General features: G+C 45.2%; 3 protein-coding genes across 3 annotated transcripts in view; 2 read left to right on the top strand and 1 right to left on the bottom strand.

Moving 5' to 3' along the window:
- T265_07121 (hypothetical protein) overlaps positions 1–15,474 on the bottom strand; it is a gene marked incomplete at both ends in the record, with an annotated part of 54,521 nt that overhangs the window by 20,020 nt on the left and 19,027 nt on the right. Inside the window, 4 exons of the mRNA XM_009172564.1 lie at positions 444–525; positions 1,825–1,964; positions 3,369–3,835; positions 3,870–3,954. Of these exons, the coding sequence (XP_009170828.1) occupies positions 444–525; positions 1,825–1,964; positions 3,369–3,835; positions 3,870–3,954 (774 nt within the window). The remainder of the gene's footprint in view (positions 1–443; positions 526–1,824; positions 1,965–3,368; positions 3,836–3,869; positions 3,955–15,474) is intronic.
- Positions 1,230–1,463, top strand: T265_07120 (hypothetical protein; the record flags this gene model as incomplete). The annotated part of the gene is made up of 1 exon (XM_009172563.1): positions 1,230–1,463. One exon carries the CDS (start codon positions 1,230–1,232, stop codon positions 1,461–1,463), a length of 234 nt encoding a protein of 77 aa, XP_009170827.1.
- T265_07119 (hypothetical protein) lies at positions 11,978–15,390 on the top strand (the record flags this gene model as incomplete). Its single annotated transcript, XM_009172562.1, has 3 exons — positions 11,978–12,118; positions 13,051–13,195; positions 15,335–15,390. 3 exons carry the CDS (start codon positions 11,978–11,980, stop codon positions 15,388–15,390), a joined length of 342 nt encoding a protein of 113 aa, XP_009170826.1.

Here is a 15,474-nt window from a genome sequence, read left to right as displayed (position 1 = left end):
ATTGTGGTAAGGTCCCTTTCCAATCCACCTTTATGCTTTTCCTCATAACGAGGTTTTCAAATAAATCATGGTTGTACGGCAGCATCGGTGTTGAACAGCGACGTTGTGTTATCGATGATAAGGATGACAACTACCACTGTTGGTCGATTCCGTCAAATTCCTGTAAGGAACTACAGATCGTCAGGTCCTACATTGAGGAGAAATCAGCCCTTATGTGATCGATTGCAATGTTCCTCCAAGCTTAAAGGAGACACATAGTTGCGTTCACTAAAAGTATTAGGTTATGACGTCCTCTGTGGTGTTCAAACCTGGAGAATACGGTGTGTAGTGTTCATAGATAAGCAGCGGTTCCACCGACTTGCCAAGACCTTTGCACGAACAACCCCCGAACTAGTTAGTAGGTGGAGATGAACTTAAAGCATCTGGACGGGCAATCCACTCACTTCGGGTGGGATATCCCAACGAAGCCTTGTCGGCCAAATTTGTTTAGAAACAGGCCCATCGCAAGAGCCAGAGGCTGTATAACTAAAGGAGGAGGATGGGCAACGACAAAACAACATGAAATTACTCGGAATAACGTACCAAATTACACTCGAATGATAAAATGTAACCGACAAACAATGTGGAAAAAGAAACGATAACCAAAAAAAGCGGAGGGAAACCAAATGCCACGACTTTCGTAAAGTAGACAGTAACAAGAGTGAGCTTAAATCACCAGATCGCCCGATTCACGTACTCTCCCTGAAGAAAATACCTGATGAGATCAGCAATTTTTGGGACAGAATCGATAAAACTGAAATGCATTCCAGTTGCAGAGATATATCACTCCTCTCCTCGCTTGCAGGGGACTGAAACTGTCTGTCCCAGACAGTAGAAAGTTGAAAGGGTCAGAATCTGTGTATCGGATCCAAGGAGAACAAAGCAGCGACAGGGAAAAGTGATGACAGGGACTGACCGAAGAGACAAAAACTAAGCGAATAGGTGACCATATGACATAACTGTGAGTAATTTTGGATGAGGTCGGAAAGAATACAAATTGTTACACATGGGGTCACCCAGATGTTGAATAAAAACTTCTCAAGAAAGATCGACTGACCCTGCAACCTCACGAAGGCCTGACTTTGGGTCCCAACTGATGGGATTCTTGGATAAAATAGATACATAAACCATGGTCTGTGGTACCAGCTGAGTCAGCCTCCCCACAGTCCTAAAATGGAGGTTCATGGGACATGTCGAAAGTAGTCTCTAACAATGGCTCGGATTTCCAGAAACAGAGAGAGAAAACTGCACAACTGACATGCACACTACTGATGACCTTGGACAATATCTGCACAACATCCATAGAATTTCCGCTGGAATTGGAAAAAATAACAGTTACACTTGTCAAACGAATTAGCTTTGATGCCCAACAACCGCGGAACGATGAACGTACCGCCAAAATGAGTCTACGTCGGATAACATAAACCCTAAGCTCGGTAATGCGACTGATTCAGTGATTCGGACAGTGACGAAATCGGACAAACCTGCCTTACAGCACATTTGAGTGATAAATTACGTCGGAATGAAGCGAGTAAGTCGAAAAACCGTGGGATTTACTTGGATGAACTCATAATATGTCAAATGTAGTTTATCTTAGTAGTATTCAGTTGAAGTTTCCACCTAGTTAATGGTTGCTTTCGCCCAGCAGCCAGCTCAACCCGCAAGCACCTTGAAAAATGTTCACAAACTCCACAGCGGATGAGGCTCTCGGTTTCAGTTAGTAACCACAGTGCATTGGTACAGAGGCTCAAGAAAGGAACGAACAGATATCGTCCAACTACTCACTGGAGACCTGGTGTGTTCTGCTCGACCCCAGCATTCTCTTCGGCGCAGATGAACTCGATCAAATAGGTCAGGATTGGAGCGTCACCCCTAAAGACGAAGAAAGTGAAGTGGGAGACGATTGGAAGTGAATGACGCTCGCACTAGCAGACAACGCAGCTGAGTTGTCCTAAACGAACGATCGGAACAAAATGTGTGACAGTAAACATCGGTTATTTCCCACCTTACCGAACCGGAAATCCTTGGTCGGCTACGAAGTGCAGCAAAGAAAAGAGATTGTTTGGAAATTGGAAGATAACGAAGAACAAACACCTTGCCCTTTCTCGCGTGTCCGGGTGATGAGAAACAAAGACGAATAGTTCATGATATCAACATTTCATAACGTAAGATGATCTGAACAAAATAGCAACTTGAGTTCCGTGGGTTCTGTCCCATAGCTGAGCAGATCCAGACAATGCCCTAGCGTCTTTACAAAACTTTGGAAAGCTTATGAATCAAGAAAAGAAGCCGGGTAATGTTCTTAATCGAACAGCATTCCTAGGAAATCGGAATGATGGGCGAGTTTGTTGAAAGAGGAAAAAACTCTCAAAAGAGGATTCAGACTGGTGACTTTAGTACCATTTGACGAATGCGGAAAGAAAACAACTTATAAAAGACAGGCTTACTGGTTACCTCCTCCAATGTACACTTTTTCCAATGTACTTGCGGTGGTGATTACGTCAAGGGGTTTCGAAACACGTTCAAAGAAGCCTGCTACTCTGCTAATCTCATCTGGGGGCAGTCGGTCCCATTTGTTGGAGCGTAGCGAGTGTAAAACCCCTGTTCAAATTTCAACACTGTCACCAACAACAGTCGCCAATCACCATCTGCTGAAGCGACCAGAAGTCGATACTAGGAACCCAAAACCCATGGGGTTTGTAGCTGACATCGTTTTGCCTCGATAAGGTCGACAGTGGAATAAGGAAAGAAAACTGCACTAATGTCAACTGGGAGTAAAATCTCTGCTTCCTATTGATATCAACAGATTACCATCATCACCATCATCGGCAGCATAACGTCGCTGTTCAACACTGATGCTGCCGTACAAACATGATTTACTTGAAAGCCTTATTGTGAAGAAAAGAATAAGAATGGACGTTGCCAACGTCTCCAGACATTCACTCAGGCAATCTGGATAGAAACTGACAACAAGAACGCCACTGACATCGGTTGGCAGCCATATCTTGTAGTGTCTCCGACCAGGCACAGTGAGAATCACGCGGTCTTCATCCTGGAAGACGAGTAGCACTGGTAGCACCCAGGCGTTTCGTGATCTCCTTCATTATCCTCTGCCAAGTCAAGGGTTGGTCACCTCTCTGTTTACGCCACTCTGAATTGGGCATGGAAAACAGCACTCTCTTCGGCAAACGATGGTTCGGCATACGTAACACATGTCCCAACCAACGCAGCTTCTGGTGCTGGACACATTCTTCAATGGAAGTACCCGTTACACAACCGAAAACACGCTTTCTAACTGCCTCGTTACGGATTCGCCGACACCAACCCACACGAGCTATGGTTCTGAGACAACGATTGTCGAACACCTGAAGACGTCTCAGATCCGCTGCTCGAATAGGCCAAGTCTCACAGCCATACAACAAAACAGCCCATACTGAAGCTTGGTAGACACGTCCCTTCAGATTCAGGGATAAACCATTCAGACGCCATAGGTGTCTCAAGTTAGCAAACGCGGCCCGAGCCTTGCAGATTCGTGCATTCACCTCACCTGTCACACTACAGTCAGAACTAATACAACTTCCAAGATAAGTAAAGCGCTCCACAAATTCCAGCGCCTCTCCCTGGATTGTAAGTGGCGTGTTCGGTGACTGCACGTCCACGAGCATGACCTTACACTTTGTGGGTGCAAAGTGCATACCAGAGGACGGGATGACTTTGGTCAGTTCGTCCAAGAATACTTGCGCCTTCTCCGCCTCTTCGAACATGAGAACGCGTACACTCTCACACGTCCGGAAGTCTGAGAATACAAAGAACGTATTATGTTTACAAACTTACGGGGCGTTCCTTAGTGGGCAAGCGTGGCAAGAAGAACAGACCGATCAACGGAGTCGAATTCACCTCGGAAATCCAGGAATACTAGAATTGTTAGTCGCTCATACGTATGGCGTTGTTCTAGCACCTGACGGAGTGTGATGATTTAGTCAACACAACCCCTACCAGGCCGGAAAGCCCCTTGCTGCCCTCGAGTCCGTGTTTCGCGAGCAATCATAAGACAATGAAGCACCAGTGACGCCAATAGTCTCGTTACAACCGGGGTCAGGCTGATCCTACTAGGAGCCCCTTTTTTGAAAATGGGCAGTATCCTGTGAGGGAAAGACTGTGGGTAATGTATATGTCCCGCGAGTCCTGAAAAGCTGGTTACACGGACTTACCCTAAACTGGTTCCTAGAATGTGTTGCTCTGCAGGCAATTCGCAGAATGACTGCGTCCACAAATCTCCTGAATGGTGTCTTGTTACGTCTGAGTGGAGGAATCAAAGCATTATTAATGAAAACTGAATTTTGTCCTTGACAACATGAGAGTGCGTTCAGTACCTATTATGTATCGTCGATTTGAGTCCGAATCGTTCCAGTGAGTCTACTGAGGTTTTGAGCAACTTAGAGCTTGTTTGTGAGTTGGTTTGCGTACCAAACTCAGACTCTTCAAAACTGCCATGCTAGCGTTGACATAATCGGCCTAAACTGTTGGGGACGGATAAGTATCCGTACAGAAGTCTTGGGATAAATGATTGTTGTCCTTTCTTCCAGGAGTGATTTATTGTTGCTCGTTGGAGAAATACAAGGGCGTCTGTTTTTGGTCGTAGATAAATGAACATCACGATTGATCCCTAGTATCTTGTAAGGCATCTGACGCTTGAAACGATAAGTTTACTTTATACCAGCACATTGGGGAGATCTGTTCGCCGCATCAAAAATAGTACAGGAGAAGACCGTATCACCCGTTCGTATCCCGCTCCCCATCCAAGTCGATCGAATTTTGGCTGAAAGTTGGTTCTAAAGCGCACTGGTCCAGTGGCGATACACGCAGGCTGGATCTTGAATGCAACCCATACTGATGAAGTAGCGAATTTCGTCACCTAAGTGACCGTAAACCGCATTGACGGGTACCACTTTGAATGCAATCAACAAGAAAAAACAGTGTGGCATGAAAGCAAACTCACCATGAATGTTCTGCATTGAATCCACACTGAAAAGTCAAGTATATCAGGTGCATCAGTTGACGTGATAGAACAAAACGACCAAAATAAACAGCGGTATTTTGTGAATAAAAGTGAGTACAAACTGTTCCCGTTCGAATGGGTCTCATCTGAAATGTCGAAACGGTGTAGCAGGAGTCTACCACCAAGCACCTGGCAATCCATTGGGAAAGTCCTTAAAGAACCACATATTAAGGGATAAACAGTTCGAGGGGGAGAAAACACTGATCCTTCTGAATGTTCTATAGGCAATCACCGAAGGGAGGAAATCACGTCACGTACATCATGCTACAAAGTTTGAATGAGTGCCACTGTGACCAGTTCGTGGGCTGAATGACATGTTTCGCAGATGATTTCTTTGATGAAATCAGTAAAAACAGTAGAAAAAGGACGGCCTACTCCGAAAGACCAAGTAAACCGAAGTACTCTCAGAGACCGATTAAAGAGAGACGTTCAACCGAGAAAATTTGTTTCAACATCTCATCACCGGGCTCGCGCGTCCGCATGGGTTAAAAAGCAACCGTCTACAAACAAACAGACAGTTCAAAACAAAAGTGCACTTAGGGAAGATGACCGAGTTAAAAGACTATGCCATAAATGGATCGATTGGGACATTAAGGTCAAGTATTCCGTAGGGATCACTGAGAATGCTCTGTCTATTTGCGCATGGTGTCCGAGCCGTTGCGGTTCAACCAGGACAAACACGACATGTCAAAATAACTCTGGAATCAAAGTTCCAGCTTATGGATCCGGATGACGATAGAATCAGCCACATTGGACATCTGTGTTCCCACGGGTGCCGGTATTTGTAAACTTACTTATATTAGATGATTTTAACAATTAGTGGTAATATCCACGCGGTTTCGTAACTGTTTATGCGTTGCATTAGTTAACCCTTTTGTCAGCTACAATGCAATATGTTTAGATGACACCCTCGTCGTTCGGCCAAAAGGCTTCGTTAAAACCTATAAACAGTGCGGTTTGGGTTCAGCTAGTCGACCACGTGGTGGATATGACCACTGACTTTACGACCATCTACTAAGTCAGTCTAAAACTGCCGACACCGGTGAGAACACAGATGTTGAATATAGCTAATTCACCCGCATCAAGAAATTTGATTGCAAAATCATTTTGTCCAGACGTTGTTGGCCAAACCACAACTCTACTGACATCATGCACCAGCAGACAGACAGAACCGATGCAATTGAGCATTCTCAGTGATCCGTTCGGAACAATTAAACCCCATGTCCTAATCGATCATGTATCGTTCTATTTCCTTGCTCTTGATTTCTTCTTCAAGGATTTTTGTCACAACTGACTGATTATGTGTCGACGGTTGCTTTTTAACCCACCTATACATGCGAGTCAGATAAAGAGATATTGAAAAGGATTCCTCCACTTGGCTGTCTGTTTAAAAACGATCAAACACGTAACGCGAGGGATGGACGTACAAATGCGTCCTACATTAGCCACATTCGGTTGAATTCTAGTTCAGGAATTCCTCTGTAGCACGAATAAAGCGGGAAAGCTAACGTCTGTTCGACTGATCTACCAGACTTATGTTAAAATGGTATCCTCCACTGGTGAGATCATCATCGGCGTCTAAATACCCTTGGAGGTATACTGAACCTCAAAAGCCCTTCCAAAGCGTTGTCACAAGGATGGGCTGTGACGTGGCGAACATCGTGGGGTCTATCGGCAGTTGATGCAGTTCCAAATGCTGTAGCGCCCTTTCGGTGCCTAGCTGCCATGCCACACGAAAGAGGCACGAGGGTTGGGATACTGTCAGGTTGCCCAAGCCTAGACAGGGGGGAAGTCGAGAGGCAGAGGTCGGGTTCGAACCACGGATCTTCCGGTCAGTAAATTCGTGCTCTAACCACTTGGTCCATCTCGCCACCTTTGTCCCGTATTGCAAGAGGATTAATGCTCCGAGCGTCCGGCTGTTTTGTTCGACTCACCTGGTGTAGCTCCGATTTCGTAATGGGTAAATAATAAGAGTCGGTCACAACGAACTGACTCCGTGGACTAATGCGTCCGTTAGCTCGGATGTATTTATTGGTAACTGATAGGACCGTCGCAGATTTGTTCGCTAAGCCTGGTGCTTAATTTGCGATCGAGAGGGCATCATCAGTGTGCTGTTGGATGGGTCGTCCCTATCTTCCTGTCTGCGTTTATATAGTTTTTACAGTGTCTTTAGCATGGCTAAATGTTTCTAAACCATTTCATTAGGACTTTGATTGATCCATCGGCGATCCGTGCCGCGTCGTGGACTGTCACAGTTTAGGGATTCTCTGACCGAAAAACGCTCCCCATAAACTTTTGAAATTAATTCTAACAGGGTCATTCTTCAGTATATCCGTGAAATTCTATCACCGTTACGAACAGAGTAGACCCCACAAAAAGGCAACTGATGACGCTTGATTGGGTTTATTGAAGCCGGAAGGAGAAACAGAGTACCTCAGTGTTCGAGCCTCTCTGGACAATAATGAACAGACTTTTTCCTCTGTATGTTGGGCTCGAAAGGAAAATGGCTGCACCAATCAATAAAAGCCTCCGGATTTTTTAGCAGTCAAACAAGTAGGTCGAAAAACAAGCAGAAAAACGGCTGTAAGGCAGAAATTTTGACTCCAATGTCTTTGGTTATCCTAGGTGACCAACATCAGACGTTTTAGCCGTAGTGAAAGAAAAGTGAAAAGAAAAGTACCAAAACATACCGTTTATATTACTCGTTGCCTTGTCCGGCGCTGATACTGGGCTTTGAAAAAATATAGTGAAGGTGGACAGACCACTTAGCTTACAGAGGGGAGTTATTTTACAGTGAGGACGCTGAGTAGCAGTGAGTAGTGAGTAGCATAACCGTGATAGGTAGGAATCTCCAAAAAAATTGTATGGGGAAGCCTTATTTGGAACCATTGGAAACAGGACCTCTTGGACTTTGGGGAAATACAAAGGGCTACAAATGCCAGACTGTTTTTTTTTCAGCTGGGTTCCAGGTGAGTCTCTCGAAAGAACCAAATGAGTGTATATTCGCTAATTTCGTGAAATTTGGTTTCAAGTAGAACATAAGGTTGACAGAAACCGGGACTGCGCCTACCTGATGAGCCCAAACTGGAAGGGCGAAACCGGTCGTGGGCTGTCGATGGATTTTCAGCAACCTTATGAGTAGTACATTACAAAGATATACATGTATCGCAATATTTCAAATATCGTAGCGACTGAAACATGAGGCGGCCTGGTGCAGCACATTCAGTTGCCTGAGAACATCATAAACGAGAGATTCAGCTGGGTTCCAGGTGAGTCTCTCGAAAGAACCAAATTAGTTTGCAAATGAGTGTATATTCGCCAGACTAGTTTCTTAGATCCACCGTGTGAGTGCATACGCATTTCCGCGCGCAAGATGGTGACATAAGGAGCATAGCAGGACTGATGTCTTTACATGAGACAACGAGGGGGCGATTGAATGAAGGTATGTTTGCGCATTCTAAAGAGCAAAAAGGAAGAAAATTGTATCTTGGCGACAAGTGGCACACACTGTGAGCTAAGGAGGCACGTGGCCATGCAGGCGTGTGAACTGAGTACGGTTGCTGAAATCGGCTGGAATCAAAAAAAACTCTACATTAGTTTAGAGCAGCATACTTTAGTGCTTCTCATATATATGACCCTAACTGCTTCAACACAAAGACAAAAGCATGAATTTCTTAAAACTATTAATGTAGGTCAGCCGATTGACCTCAAATCAGTAGTAGCGGAAACACAAGTTCCAACTAAACAAGGGGTGTGGTACTACGCCACAAAAGTGCACAATACATTCAGAAACGGCGACATATCCGACTTGTAAAGCCTGAAGTAGACCGAGAAAGCAGTGTCCGCCAAGCGCATTCGTCATTAGACCACAAGATCTTGGATGTGATATGGACCACAGGAGCAGCGTTACCTACGCTCTGCTGTGAAAATCTAGAGAACGCTCAGACGTGCGTACGTACAACCTTATTCGCGACCTTCGAAAGGGTGCGAGTTTGCNACAACCTTATTCGCGACCTTCGAAAGAGTGCGAGTTTGCAAAGGTGATTTCGTTTGCCCGAACATTTCTGTTGTCCAGATTGTCACAACATCGAGCGAATTGCTCTGAAGATGGTTGCGTTACAAATCCAGGAATGTGGGAATGGCTGTATTCAGATCATATCAACACTGACTTTATCGGGAGTGGTCTTCGATGAGTTATTAGTTTGTGAAGGTCCGATAAACCGCAGTTTTTTATCTAGAGTATCTTGACCATGTCTCTTCGTTAAATGGGCTCGAGATAATTTGGAATACGAGTTCTGAGATCCTAACCAAAGGTTGATTTTCCCAGCTTGTTACTGACTTTTCGAAAGATGCTGTCTAAGCCTGATGGTACCTGAGAATCATTGAGTCCCTCGACTTGAATTGTAGCCGCTTATTAAAGAGCAATCACCCCGCAAGACAGCTCATACGACTGTTCAACAGAAATCCATGTACGGACAAAAGCAGAACGGGGGAACAAAGTATTGCAAGCTGGCTCAACTAGACCTGAAAAGGGGACCTAAGAGACAACCTGTTGGTAAGTCAGTCCGATACAATACGGAAAAATTCATATCTAATAAACAAGTGGCTATATTTTCATAAAAGAAACAACTCACAAAGTTGCTGAAAACTCTTCGACAGCCCACGACCGGTTTCGCCCTTCCGACTCGGGCTCAACAGGTAGGCGTCGTCCCCGAGTTTCTATCAACCTACTTGAACCAAAATTGGACAGTTCTCGAGAAACACACTTATTTGCAAGTCAATTTGGTTCTCACAAGAGACTCAACTGAATCTCTTGTTTATGATATTCTACAACTGAATGTGCTGCACACAGGCCGCCTCATGACTGCTGGCTGAAGTATTTCCGACAGTAGATTAGTTAGCCAACTGCCCATGAACTCGCCGTTTGCATTCGCATCTTTTCTATCGTGCTCCGACCCCAATCCTCCCTCAAATTCCAAATTATTCGTATGTCTCTAAGTCTTGAAACGATATGTTTCCGCCGGAGCTAGCCTGAGCCATAAACATGTCATAACATGGCTACAAGAAGCCGAAATTTGGCACACTAGACACATGTTTAAAAGCGGCCAGAGGAGAAAGTTGCCGCATCGACAGCACCATGTCAATTCTTCCGGCAAAGCCAAAAGTCACCGTATGCCCTGACTTTACAGGAACCTTCGATTTCGTGGATAGGTCAGCCACGCTATACATACTTGGCCAAAGGGAGGGGGTTCAAGGGCTAATATTCCCGTGCAAAACGAACAGTTCACGCCAGAAATAAGATCCACTACGGTTACCTATCCTACTTTTGCCTTCGATTTTGTCACTGAATGAATGCGAACTGCGAGAAAAGTATGAATCTAGGCGTCAAAACCACATCTGTAGAAAGTCTGGTAGACTCGGATGAGGGTGTTTTTCTATTTGATGACCAGCTGTTCACTAAAACAACTCTTGACCGAGTAGCCTGTTCCTACATATGTTTTGCACTTCGAACAGCAAGACCGCTCTTTGCGGCTTCAAAGTGAGGGACCTAAGTTTACCAACCAACATATACATTTATGTATATATATTGATACATGACTGAAATGATACCGTAGCAGACTGACTCAGTGCGCTAAATGACAAGGCATGAGTAAAACTGTTCAACTTGGTGTGAGAAACGAACGTCGCTGAAGCAAAAAAGGATGGTGCATACAACACAAATCAGTGACTTTATGACGGCAAACCTTGACTGATCCGAGGACTTAAAGGTCAGCAATCGTTTGGCCACCAACGCCTCCGAAGTGCAAAGCGTTTGCACTGCGTAAGCTGCGTAAGCAAGCTCAAACTTCCATTGGGTAGACCCAAGTTGAGTAGCTACTCTGGTGGTGTTGTCAGCTATGGATCCGTTCAATCCATACTACAGAATCGCTGGCCAAAGTGGTCTAACACATCCAAATAAGGTCCCCCACTTATATAAAACATCCTGTATGAGCCCAGATCTGACATCTGACCATGTTTGAGCATCCATGCACGAACTACGGTGAATTATGTCGACGGGAAGTGTTGTACAACTTCTTCGACCCAAATGTCATTGTGTAAATTAAATGAAAATTAAACAGAAACATGGTGAAACTTCTCGAAAGAGAATCGTGCAACTCAAAGGCGGCTCCACTAATCAAAAAGGGTAACGATGTAAACGGGAAAATTAGACCAGTTTTCAACCATTTTTAGCCTGCAGCCACAAAATTTAGCAAATTAGTGTTACTCGGAGATAGAATTCGTTCCGTTCGCCGAGCCAAATAAGCGATAAATTCAGTTCAGCGGCGTTTTAATTTATAGGAAACTCGACGGCAACTTCTGGAGAGTATGAACAAGCGAAACCCTGCGGCTCTAGTCGCGGAAGCCAGGATTCTGTTGGGCGCGAACACAATTTTTGCTCCACACATCGATCCAAAGGAAACCATCATGGTCCAAGTGAAACAATCCGTGACAAAAGTGCGGCAATTCATGCCTGCAAAATTCACGTTCGAATTGTAGTCTGAAGTTATACCGATAGCATTTGGTCGGAGAGACCCGGTAGTGGATAGTAATGGGATAAATATAACATCTTTCCATACAAGAGGTGCTGGATGTTCCTCCTATGCCATAGATTTAGTGTCTCGGCTAATGTTCACTTCCACAACGGAAGTGCTGTGCGAATAAACAGTCGAGTCCCACAGACGATTCGATTGGTTGACCGATAGCAAAAGAGTAACCGAAGCCAAATGTAACGCATTCGTCTAGCCAGCATGGACCTAATCTTTCCACGACACGGGGATTCATTCGTGGGCTTAAAACTCCCATAGAATCACAGTTGTAATTAAACACGTTGGCGCTAGAATGACCAACGAAAGGAGACAAAACCAATCAGATTCCCGTTGTCTTACAATTTTAATACGTCACAAAGAGTGGGATGCACGACGAAACGCGGAAATCTCATCGGTTGTTCTTGCAAATTTTTGTTCCCTCATCACACGGCAGGTTAGCCTACCGAATTTGTAATACACATGCTGAGAGATCCTTTGCCAGATTGATCTTCAGTAGTATTTTGCAACAGCAAAATTCGTCAGTACGCTTGCACACCACCTAACTAGGAACTGTACGCACTGGTTTCAACGCGGAGTAAAAAAGCACAACCGAATCGTTATTACAGAACAGCACTCTATGTATTTTCGGCACTCCGAATTGCAGCGTGGTTTGCATGTCACTTTGTTTACACAACGTAGATGGCTCGGACGCTACGCCGGGGCACTTCGGGTCTCTGTTCCAGTCCACTAAGTCGCACAACCTCGTGATACTTCCATTTTGACTTCCAATATATCGTCCCAAGTGACAACACTCCGCACTGCCTATTGATCCAATTTTTGCACAGTGTTTCGCATCTGTTTACGGCCTATGTGATGACCGTACACTTCGCTGCAGATGGCTAATTCTCCAGCTAGCTAATGTGGCACGATTCTGTGGACACGCCCGTTTCTTTCGATTCGAGTGGGTGTGTACATTTCGATTGCATAACACTCATCGCAATTCTCGGTTTTTCGTTGCGCCAGCTTTCTGTTCCTGCCGAAAAGGAAGCGTAATAAATCTTGCAAAGGTTGCGAATTAAGTAAGCCTGCATAACAGGTGATCAATGTGCCGTTTACTGGTTAGGTGATTTAGGTTGTCAGTGGCTGTCCTGCTGACCGTTTGGAGGTAACCCAGACGGTAAGAAACACTGTCAAACGTTGATCAGGTTTGTCTGTCGTATAAATCTCCATTCCATTCAATCACTGTTAGGCCGTCTTAGCGAGGGCCGTTATTTAGTTGGTTTACTTTGGGCGATTGCATAACCCCACACTGTGAGACCACCTGGAGGCAATTTTAGATCTGGTTGTGGCGTGAAATTGCTCGACTTTGAGCCATAACTATCTCAGTTCTTCGAGAAATACACTCATTTGCAAATCAATTCCGTTTTCATGAGAGACCCAACTGAATCTCTCGTTTATGATATTCTACAACTGAATGCGCTGCACACAGGCCGCCTCATGTTTCACTTGGCACGATATTCGAGATATCGCAGTATATTTTCATGAAGGAAACTACTCACAAGGTTGCTGAAAACTCTTCGACAGCCCACGACCGGTATCGCCCTCATTGGGGCTCATTAGGTAGGCGCAGTCCCAGGGTTTCCGTCAACCTTGTGTTTTAATTGAACCCAAATTGGACTGCTCTTGAGAAATGCACTCATTTGCAAATCAACTTGGTTTTCACGAGCGAGTGAACTGCCGAGTCATTCATCATTAATGGCTGTTTTCACTCTACTTTGACTTGTTCCGTATCTGCGCTGTCATTGCGACAAGGCAGCTTTGTTAAATCGGCCGATTAAACTCGGGTAGGTTGGCGTCAGATTGGGGCTAAGGGGAGTGTGGTCGAGGTTCGATTGCAGCAAATCAAGTGCGCCCAGTTATTCAAGTGGAATAATGGTTTTGGGTCAGCACCAGAACTGAGTTGTTCGCATGTCTGCCTGTTTATGCACCTTTCAGTAGAGTGTCAGGTAAACACAGCTAGACTGGTTATTTCAGGGGCGTCAACAAAACCACCGTGAGAGATTCAGGCTTGACTGTTGCTGTGATTCAAATCCAAAGGCTAAGGTGGACGCCTTCTCGGCCCCACCGGACCTCGTGTGAATGACACGTGTGGAACAAGCTATTGTTCAGGTGGAGCCTAGTCAAACGGTAACCAGAATAAGCGGATGTGGAGGCCACCAGTCGACCACATGGTCGTTTCTGGATGATTTTGTTGATGTGGTTGCTTGTGGTGTTTACATGAAGCCCAGAGGTTTCGCATCTGACTTGGTGGGCCTTTCGTATGTAGCTAACTTGTCGAAGCTGACAAGACGGGATCAGGACAAATAAAGCGCAACGTGCTTCAGCGCAATCAGCGCGCATCGAAGGGGAAAAGAAGCATTCATCAACATCTGCAAACTCTGGTTTCTTTCCTACCTTCTCCTAGGTACCCACAGCTAAACCATTCGGAGGATCTGACAAACGTAACGTGTCCCACAACGCACGGACGGATCATTGTAGTTTTAGGCAAAACAGTGAAGAATCCACTGAAAAGAGACCTCTACAGAAATCTGACGCATACTACTGCAATCAGATATTCTGGAAAAAGAAATGGGTGGGAGATATTGACAAGTCAATGCTCTAGAGAACCACAGAAAAGCAGATGTGGTCAAAACGTGACCTGAGAGATGCTGGGTTAAAAAAAGATCAAGCGTACCGCCATCGTGAGAAGGAACTCAGTTTGGAAAGCATACAAGATGGGTAGGGCAGTTCATGATGGAAGAGATGCGCACACCCACAGTCTGGGGTCTCTTTGAGAAGCAAGGGAGAGTGATTTATGATTGTGGAGGGTTAGTTTTAGGGGACTCAGCTCGGACTGAGTTCTCTGACCAAAGATCAAGTTCAATAGAGAGGAAATCAAATAGGCGTGAATTTGAGGCCGAAATAGTGGACAGCCGGTATTACATGGGGTGTAGTGCACGGGGATGTCAAATAGAAGAGAAGACATAGGCGTTGATGCACAATCCACTCCAAAATCGGAAAGAAGGGGAGAAATGCATGAACAAAAAACAAATCCACCACGTTATCGCAAGTGGATGGATACACCGAATCAGGTGACTAAACTGGCCGTCTGTCACCTGTACTTTGTGAGTAGTGTTCTACGTATATGAAGTTTACTAGGTTAGGACGGCTGGAACATGCATGGGACATACCCAATCAAGTGCTACAAAAGGAAGTGTCCCAACCAACCGTTACGGGACGCTTTGTGGAGGACAAATTGCAACACAGCGATGTGAAAATGAAAGCATTAGCATTCATTCAAGCTTAGTGATTTGGGATCTTCACGCTTTCATCCTTACGTGCATAACTGAAAGCAGCTCATCAGCGATCTCAGTAGCAAAAACCTCGTCACCCTCCTAGCCGGACCACCAGCCATTGGAAGAAACGTATAAAGGGTGCCGATTCAACCGAACTGATATCGCCTCAGTGGGACCAGTTTTTTAGCTGTGCGCATTTGAGCGCTGTTCGAGCAGATGCAGATCTTGTTCGTAATCTTTCCCAATAAGGGGCTCAGGTGGTTAGCGCGCGAGTTTACTAGCCAGAAAGTCCTTGGTTCGAACCCGACCTCTACCTCTCGACTTTCCCTGTCTAGGCATAGATAACCTGACAGTATCTCAGCCCTCTTGCTTTCTTCGGTTGGCGGGGTAGTTAGGAACCGAAAGGGTACAACAGCCTAACGATAATAGGAGTATAAGGACCCACAAAGCACCACTCTTCCGTCTCTTCACTCTT

This window comes from Opisthorchis viverrini, assembly GCF_000715545.1.
Source record: "Opisthorchis viverrini unplaced genomic scaffold opera_v5_161, whole genome shotgun sequence".
Taxonomy (NCBI): Eukaryota; Metazoa; Platyhelminthes; class Trematoda; order Opisthorchiida; family Opisthorchiidae; genus Opisthorchis; species Opisthorchis viverrini.
Note: the sequence above shows the minus strand (reverse complement) of the source record. Positions and strands in the feature narration are given on the sequence as shown.